At 43.9% G+C, this 9,859-nt stretch overlaps 1 protein-coding gene across 1 annotated transcript; it reads right to left on the reverse strand.

Annotated features, from left to right (window-relative positions):
- Positions 1–186: 186 nt before the first annotated feature.
- On the reverse strand, positions 187–9,793 carry LOC124050655 (methylmalonate-semialdehyde dehydrogenase [acylating], mitochondrial-like). Its single transcript, XM_046373398.1, has 12 exons — positions 9,580–9,793; positions 9,205–9,246; positions 6,300–6,374; positions 5,751–5,912; positions 5,571–5,649; positions 4,300–4,602; positions 3,615–3,736; positions 3,153–3,342; positions 2,820–3,001; positions 2,186–2,365; positions 1,331–1,429; positions 187–1,218 (listed from the first exon to the last, which is right to left on the reverse strand). Exons 1-12 carry the CDS (start codon positions 9,613–9,615, stop codon positions 1,114–1,116), a joined length of 1,575 nt encoding a protein of 524 aa, XP_046229354.1. The 5' UTR covers positions 9,616–9,793; the 3' UTR covers positions 187–1,113.
- Positions 9,794–9,859: the final 66 nt, after the last annotated feature.

Here is a 9,859-nt window from a genome sequence, read left to right on the forward strand (position 1 = left end):
CTGATGGTCCCATTTCACAGACGGTGGGATGTTTTCAGCAGTAAAATTATAGGTTGTTCATCGTTCAGTTAGAATAACTCAAGTTCAAATATTATCACATGCTTTTATCTGTGGAATTCACCAGACATCATTTATATGTGCACTTCCAGCATACCACATGTAAATTGCAAAAGAACCAGAATTCAATCAGGTCAAAACAGTGTCTTTATTCACACAGTGAACTACAGACTCTGATACCCTTATTACTATCACCTCTTAATCTTCAGCCATATGACCTAAGAAAATACAAGGGGACAAAGATTTATATGGCTCATACTTCAGATGAAAAGAGGCTTAGCATGTACTGTACTGCAACTGCACCACAACGACTAACAGTTTCAACATAATAGTTTAGAAAGAACAACAGAAGTCAAGTCCATACCATGTAAAATGCTATAATTTAGCCTATACATTGTTCATGACCACACAAAAGTATTATCCTGACAGTACAGTACAGTACAAAACCTCTATCTGACACACAGAAGACACAGTGGTTTCACCACTGGACATTATGGACGAGGATACACATTAAGAGGACAAAAATTCAGTAACCATTATTTCACATTTGATGGCATAACAGAATGAGTGTGTCCTTGTTCTAAGGTAACATTTGTGGCATTTATACATGACAATGTTCTGACAAACAGAACAAGTTAAAAGAACCACAGAGGATATTGTTAGAAGACTGTCACTGCTTTAAAGGCAGAATCTCCTGGTCATTTTTATATCTACTGTAGATTTTTTTGGGGTATAGTATATAGTAGATCATAGAAATGAATGACCATCAGTCCATCCAGTCAGAACAGGAGAAAATAGGTACAAAAGACTACAAGCCTATAAAGAGACACAAAGCACCATTCATTGCACTGGTTACATTCACCTCTTCAAATGAGCTGTACTTCGAATTTGTGTGTGCTTTGTGCAACAACATTGTCTAAAAGAATCACCAACAAATAAACCCCAGTGTGAATACAGTAAAGAGGACATATAATCTTTTTATCCCCACTTTCCTCCTTGGGCTTCTTCTTAAGGCATATGAGAAGTCAGTGAAGTTACACTGGGTGTCCTGTCAACTTAGCGTCCCATGGTTGGCATCGTAACAGCTGGGCTTGTTACAGTGGCGTCCTCGGCCTTCCACTGCGATGTCACAGTCTTGATTTGAGTGTAGAATTGGATGCCCTGGTTGTAAAAGAGACAATTGTTGTGTCAGCTGCCCAGTCTGCATGCGCGAGATTTTAGACGCAAAGTATTTTCATTATGTAACACATGACAAGCTGCTTCTGTCATTTACCTGCTTGCCATAGAAGTTGGTGTCTCCTCTGAATGAGCCTCTGGAGCCAGTGAAGGAGAACATGGGGAGGGGGACGGGGATGGGCACGTTCACACCAATCTACACAAAGACATTAGTGGCAAATCATATGCAACTGCCGACATTAAGGTTGTTACCAGAATTTTAAACATCTGTACAATGTTACAATGAAAAAATAATCATATAACTCAATACTACCTCGGGTTGAAAATCTGATTGGAGATCAGTCTTTTCATAGCTTCGCTACATTAGACACCATCAAATACGAATACCAGATTGTTTAAAACACGATATTGTAAAAGTATTGTGCACCAACTTCAAACAGAGAGAACTTTGATTAAGACTCATTTATCACACAGAAATCTGCACCAGACTTGCAACAGCTGTAACTTAGTTTCTATGTATTAGGGGGTGCCATCTGAGACAATGTGTCTAAAAAACATTAAACTGTAAACATGTTTTAAACATACTGTTCAGACTGGACTTGTATTCAACATAAATTGGAACATATGTGTACTGTTTTAAGGCAGACTTTAAAGACTCTGAACACATCCTATTGTCACTAATGTTATCTTCCTTGGAGTTATCAAGTCACTATTCATACACTTCACATGAATAATGTCAGTTTGCTCTTTTCAATCAGAACGCCTCCCACACAAAACTGTTTACTCAACCAAGTCTCACACAGGTTTCTCACTCAGGACCAAAATAACATTACAGGTGACCAGTTTGGATCCCCGAAAATTCAATTTGAAAAGTATACAGTTCCAATAGCTTTTACTAATTCATCTCCGATGTCCTCTGCTTTTATTTATCCTTGGTGAAAGAGTTTCTCACCTGGCCAACGTCCACCTCATGTGTGTATTTGCGTGCTGTGGCTCCATTGGTGGTGAATATCGCAGTGCCATTGCCGTAGGGGTTTCTGTTGATTAAAGTAATTGCTTCGTCAAGACTGTCAGCCTCCAGGACGACGAGCACTGGTCCAAAGATCTCCTCTTTGTAACAGTTCATGTGTGGCTGAAAAGAACAGCAGTAAGTAATATGATCGCATCAGTTTCCTCCTCAATATAACACCATCTGCAATTAGTGCTCCAAATGCATTTAGCACAGCTACTTTCTGTTTTAATATGTACCATGTCTGACACTCAACACTTGTAACAGGAACCCTGGCACAAAATGTCCCTGAGAATGTTATTAGACCACAGTTTTATTAGTCTGAACTGTGACAGTCAAGCTGTCTGGACAGGATTTGGTTCAAATTTAGATTTAGGGTTTGACCAGCTTGTGGATAAAAATGTCCCAAAGAGATGATTTCTTACAGTATACTCTTTGCAAAGGATGTTTTTTTAATTCTAGTAGTCATACTGGTAATTCTGCAAGTAAACTGGACATGCTTTTAAAGATGTCAGATTTCTTTAGCAATTGAAAAAGGGCATCCATTTGGACACTTGGTCTCTGAGCCAAATCTCACCATAACATTTGCCAGGATGGTGGGTCCTACAAAGTTTCCGTTCTCATATCCTTTTACTTTGACATTTCTCCCATCCAACAGCAGCTTCGCGCCTTCATCAACTCCACTCTGGATCAAAGACTCCACCCTGGCCTTGGCTTCTGGAGAGATCAGGGGCCCCACATCTGCCCCAGGCTGATCACCTTGAGTATATATATATATATATATATGTATGAAATTCCCCCTCATGAAGGGCAGTATCATGCTGCAACATTTCATGTTAAACTGCACATGAACAAATGCCATTTGAGATGTTTAGCAAATTTGTGCTGACACCGTTACTAATGAAGTTACCTGCATTTACGCGCAGTGATTTTGAGCGCTCTACCAGCTCTGGAAGCCATTCACGAGAATCGCCTACGAAAATAGCAGTGGAGAGAGCCATGCAGCGCTGGCCAGCTGCTCCGAAGGCAGCACCCACCAGTTGGTTGATGGTGTTCTCTTTGTTGGCGTCAGGCATCACCACACCATGGTTCTTGGCACCCTAAAATGAAAAATGTAGGCCACAGCTCTTCAGGGTTTCTCTTTAGTTAGACTGTAGGACATCAAACGGAGGAAGCACGGTGCTAATCACATATGTTGCAAATCTCTGTGATTGGCAGTTCAACCTTAAGCTGTTGCCTTGGTAAGAGTAAATCATTTTCTCCATATGTTTTTTCCCTGTAACAATAGGAGCCCAGTGAGACTGAAGAATCCCTGATGTAAGAGAATTATTTTTAGTCTAAGGATGTTAACGCATTGTGAGTTCTGGTGTACCATGTTGGACTGCACTCTCTTGCCATTCTTGGATCCCCGCTCGTAGATGTACTCTCCAGCCGAGTTGGAGCCAACAAAGCTGATGGCTTTGATGGCTGGATGGTCACAGATGAAGTTCACCGCTACACAGAGATACAAATGGATATCATAAATCTTTCCTTCATCATCTGTGCTGCACCCTTAAGGCACAATATAAGAACACAAAGGCCTTGCATACAGGGATTCAAATCCTCATGCCTCAGTCCTGAATTACTTACAAGTATAGGGTGCACATGTTATGAAAATTTCACCATCTGCATATTACCAAAGGGTATATGATTGGCATTTCAATCAGCCTTGGACCTTTCCCCATTGCTTACTGCACACACAGATTGCATGCATCTAAATGAACATGGATGTGGACACAAACACATACCCAGTCTTGTTTCCATCAATTTTAGGGACTTGCATACATTAATTACTTGGAAGCTTAACCACCACCTAACCATAACAATAAACATTACTTGTCTAATCCTAACACTTACCTTAACCTAACTCTAACCTTAAAGCAAATCTTCAACCAAATAGTTGATGATTTATGTTGTGGGGACTTGCTTTTTTTTCTTTTTCACACACTTAAACCCCACCCCTCCTCCTCCTCCACACACACACACACACACACACACACACACACACACACACACACCTGCATGCTGGCCGTGGATAATGTTTAGTGTGCCATCTGGTGCTCCGGCATCCTGGAGCATTTTGGCCAGAAGCATGGTGCATCCTGGGACCCGTTCGGAGGGCTTCATCAGGTAGGTGTTGCCACACACCATGCCGATGGGGAACATCCACAAAGGAATCATGGCAGGGAAGTTAAAAGGAGCGATACCAGCACACACCCCGATGGGCAGGCGGTAGGTGTAAGTGTCCATGTCCTTGGTGATGGAAGGTAATGTCTCCCCCAGCATGAGGGATGTAATGCTGCAGGCATGCTCTACCACCTCTGGGGTGTGAAGAGCAAGAGAAAAGATAAGATAAAAAAATGAAGAGATATAAATAATAAATAAAAGAAAATTGTAATGGAAATAAGAAGTATTAGGATAACACGCTCAAGTACAAAATGGATAATGAATTGTAATGTATACATAAAATCATCTTCCTTAATAAAAACAGACTGTTAATTGATTTCTTCTCCCTTTGAGTAAACTATAAGAGAACTTGTGAAAACTTCAAGCAACATTGTTGCTAGTACTGCCAGAAATCTCAAATGCTGGCAGCACACCTGCAGATGTAGCCTGTCTTTCAGCTGATAAATTCAAAGTGAGCATACCAGAATAACTCAGGCATCCCAACAACTGGGAGCTGTACCAAGTATGAAAAATACTTTGGCAGCTCTGTCTTGCAATAACCAAAATATATCTTACTTAATTTGCAAGTGTGCACGGCTCTTAATTTCTCAACATGGCACTTGTTGATGAAAACTCTTCCAAAGCAAACAAGTGCACCGCAATGAGGGGAAGTGCACAATTATCTTTATATAGCATGCAACTAAACCCAGAGCCTGCAAAGTGTTTTACATAAAAACAAACTAGGAAGACGCATCACAACCTAACAAGGTGACGCTGCAGGGATTGTTTTGTTATAATTGGACGCTTTGAAAGTCTCTTGAAAAGCAGTTTAAATCCCTACAAGTCAATATGACCAAAAGAGAGCCAGTATTAATTTAAAAGTGGAAGTCACCTTTTGAAAGTGTCTTGTTACACGCACAAATGACACCCTACAGCCACTAATTTCGTGCAGGCAACAGCAGAAAGGTTTGCCAAAGACAGCGGCTTTTCATCAGGAGATACAGATACTACAGACAACAGTTTGAGCAAGGGAATTTGATCTCTGCTAAACATTCACAAGCACTCTGCCGTACTCAAGATATCGAAACACAACAGCACACTGGCAAGTGTATGCTTTACTTACGGAGTCCTCTAAATACATCGCCCTCTGCATCGGCAAGAGTTTTGCCCTGCTCCAAAGTGATCGACTTAGCTAGTTCTTTCTGAAATATTAGAGGAAAAACAGCTGACAATTAATTCAAGACATTTGCAATGGTAAGTGATGAGAAAGAAGACAAGATCAGCAAGTGATACATTTCCCTACAATGTTATCCTTGATAAGCTGCTGGTAGCGCAGGAAGATCTGTTGCCTGCTGAGGATGGAGGTCTCGGACCAGGAGTGGAAGGCTCTGGAGCAGGAGTCCACAGCTGCTAGCATCTCCTCCTGGGTAGCTTTGGGAACACGTCCCACCACCTCATTAGTGGCCTGGAGAGCAGGAGACAGTCCACACCAGACATGATGACTGAGAGTAGGGGAAGTCATTACTTGATAAAACTGCATGTTCATCAGTTCATTAATATTAATAACCACATGTTTGTTTTCTATCCTTAACAGGTTTGATGTTTTATGTGGTCAAATTAGAGGGCTGTTTGAAACGCTATAATTATCCATCACAACCTTGCTAGAAGATTTGACAAGCTATTCAACAGCAGAGCAAGATTTTTGGAAGATATAAAATAAGACTGGCTACACAGTCTGGGCTCTGGTTTTTCTCATTTTACAAATTAAAATATTAGAAATTAGCTGACTAAGATTTATGTTCACCACTACCAATGTCTGCAGGTTGGAGATAGTTTGTCTATAAATACTTACAGGGTTGTGAATGTCAAGCCATTCAGTGCTGTTGGACTCCACAAACTTGCCATCAATGAACAGCTTGGTGGTGGGCTAGAGGATCACACGAGCATAAGATTAAATCCTGTCCTGCCTGGTTACATGAGAGTTCATTAAGGACACTCATACAGTGAATTTGTAAAGAATTCGTTTTAGTTTCTTTCCTTTCAAAGACACATACACCTCAGCCCCCCTCCCCCCGCTGGGACGCTCTGATCACTGTCTCGTTCATCTGCTCCCTGAATACACACCCAGGGTGAGAAGAGAGCCTGCACAGAAGAAGTCTGTGAAAGTGTGGACTGATGAGGCCAGTGAGAGACTGAGAGACTGTTTCCAAACTACAGACTGGGAGACACTTTACAGCTCTCATGGTGACGACATCAATGGCCTGACCGACTGCATCACAGACTACATCAACTTCTGTGTGGAGAACACCTTGCCAACCCGGAGAGTACGGTGTTTCTCCAACAACAAGCCCTGGGTGACCCCTGAGCTGAAAGCCCTACTGAACCAGAAGAAGAGGGCTTTCTTCTCTGGGGACAGAGTGGAGCAGAAGAGAGTACAGGGTGAACTCAAGTATGCAATCAGGCGGGCAAAGAACAGCTACAAGAAGAAGCTGGAGGAGCGGCTGGAGCATAACAACACACGAGATGTGTGGAGGGGCCTGAAGACCATCTCAGGACATGGACAGAGTGGAGCCAGAGGGACAGCTGAAGGCAACCAGCGATGGGCAAGTGAATTAAACCTATTTTTCAACAGGTTTAATTCCAACCCCACCCCCTCTGCCACCCATCCTCTACCCTCTTCACACATCTCCAGGCCAGCAGACACTACCACCATCACCACACCATCACTGTCCTCTACTTCACCTCCCATCACCGCCCTGTCCTCACACCACTTCACACCAGCCCCCCCTTCCACCATCAGCCCAACCATCCCCTATTGTCCACCCCTTTCCCCTCCCCACCCCCCTCTCTCACCCCTCTCCTTAACATCGGACCAGGTGAGGAGAGAACTGAGGCGGCTGAAGTGTAGGAAAGCTGCAGGACCAGACGGGATCAGCCCCAGACTGCTTAGGGACTGTGCTGACCAGCTCTGTGAGGTGGTCTCGTACATCTTCAACCTGAGCCTTAGCCTGGAGAGGGTCCCCGTCCTGTGGAAGACCTCCTGTGTGGTTCCAGTTCCTAAGACTGCACACCCCAAGGAGCCAAACCACTACAGGCCTGTCGCCTTGACCTCTCACCTGATGAAGACCATGGAGAGGCTCATCCTCAGTCACCTTCGCTCTGTGGCGAGTACAGCGATGGACACGCTGCAGTTTGCCTACAGGCCAAACATTGGGGTGGATGATGCTGTCATCTACCTGCTGCACCGGGCGCTGACTCACCTGGAGAGTGCTGGGAGCGCTGTGAGAATCATGTTTTTTGATTTCTCTAGCGCATTCAACACAATTCAGCCGGTGCTGCTGAGAGAGAAGCTGGAGAGAGCAGGTGTGGACGGACATTTGGCTGCTTGGATCATCGATTACCTCACCAACAGGCCACAGTATGTGAGACTGCGTAACTGTGTGTCTGAGGTGGTGGTCTGCAGCACGGGGGCCCCCCAGGGAACAGTACTCTCACCTTTCCTCTTCACCCTCTACACCTCGGACTTCACCTACAACACCAGCAGATGTCACCTCCAGAAGTTCTCTGACGACTCAGCCATTGTTGGCTGTGTGTCTGAGGGGAATGAGACGGAGTACAGGTCAGTCATCGTGGACTTTGTGGACTGGTGTGAGCGCAACCACCTGTGCTTAAACACCAGTAAAACAAAGGAGATGGTGATTGACTTTCGGAGAAGGTCATTACCACATACACCAGTGAACATCCAGGGCTTGGACATTGAGATTGTGGACAGTTTCAAGTACCTGGGTGTCCACCTCAACCATAAACTGGACTGGTCACATAACACCGATGCCCTGTACAAGAAGGGCCAAAGTCGCCTCCACCTTCTGAGGAGACTGAGGTCCTTTGGAGTGTGCAGGCCCCTCCTAAGGACTTTTTATGACTCTGTGGTAGCCTCTGCTATTCAGTATGCTGTGGTCTGTTGGGGACCGGGCAGCACGGACCGGGACAGGAAGAGACTAAATAAGCTGGTCAGGAGGGCCAGCTCTGTCCTGGGCTGCCCACTGGACTCCGTGGAGCAGGTGGGTGAGAGGAGGATGTTAGCCAAGCTGACATCCATCATGGACAACACCTCTCATCCTCTGCATCAGACAGTGGAGGCTCTGAACAGCTCCTTCAGTGGCAGACTGCTACACCCTCAGTGTAGGAAGGAGCGCTACCGCAGGTCTTTCATTCCCGCTGCTGTTAGGCTGTATAATTCTATGGTCTAGTCCTCTTTCTTCCCTTATGAGGACTTGTATATAGCTTTATAGTGTACTATTTTTACTTACCTTGTAAATTGTTAATTTATTTCACCTCTATATTTTTTTGTAACTGTTTATGCACACTTTTTGCACTCTTCTTGTGTTCTTGTGAGCTGCCACAACAAGTGAATTTCCCCACTGCGGGATCAATAAAGTTCATCTTATCTTATCTTATCTTATCTTATCTTTCCATACACGGGTGTGTCTTACTGGTTCATTTTCACATTTTCAAAGTTTTCCTGATCAGTCATTTCTAAGCAGAGCCTACTAATTCCAGGCTGGTTTTGAGCACATAGTGTGTACGTACTGGAAAGGTGATAAAATTAAGCCAGTATGCATACTATCAAAACTCTCGATGAGGCCCAAGGAAACACGTGTTGAGACTTTTCAGTGTGAAAGTTAGAAGAGCATGTGACGAACACATAACAATCATAAACTGCTGACTTATGAAAGCTGGTACGTGGAAGCTCTTACCACTGCAGAGGCGGAGTAACAACGACTCAGTTGTAGTGGGAGCTGCAAGAAATAAAACACCACCAGAACATCAGTCAATTTCAAATCATACAAAACCTACTGTCCAAGTTTTAATTGATGAGAGTCAAGTGTGGGCGCTCCATTGCTGGTCACCCCTGTCTTCCTGTCCACGTGATGCAAACAAAACCAGCCCTCACCTGCCCAAATGAAAATGCACATAAATACCAAACGCTTGCAGTAAATGGAGTTGCTTGGAAGCAACGTGCGTAACAACGACTTTGCTAGCTAGCAGAGCATGTCGTTAGCTATTTTGAGTTACATAAGCGTCATACAAAACCAACTGCTCTGTAAAATATGAGCATAAATCTGTTTCACCTTTTTATGCAAAAGTGACCGGAGAATTGCTGCCATTGTGGAAAGTCGGGTTCCTCTTTTCCCGTTCCGAAGACCTTCGACCGACCCACAAAACACCAGAGAGCAAAGAGAACTTTAGCTAGCAGAAATGTTGCACAGGACAGAATGGTGGGATTCACTGCTGCGTTTTTGTACGATCTAAAAAACATTTTCGCTGTAGATGGCATTGGTTAGCGTCATCGTACATGATTTGTTGATCTGTGAAACCTGCGTGTGCACCATTAGCACCATTCGTTCAGTG

This window comes from Scatophagus argus, chromosome 19 (genome assembly GCF_020382885.2).
Source record: "Scatophagus argus isolate fScaArg1 chromosome 19, fScaArg1.pri, whole genome shotgun sequence".
NCBI lineage: Eukaryota > Metazoa > Chordata > Actinopteri > Scatophagidae > Scatophagus > Scatophagus argus.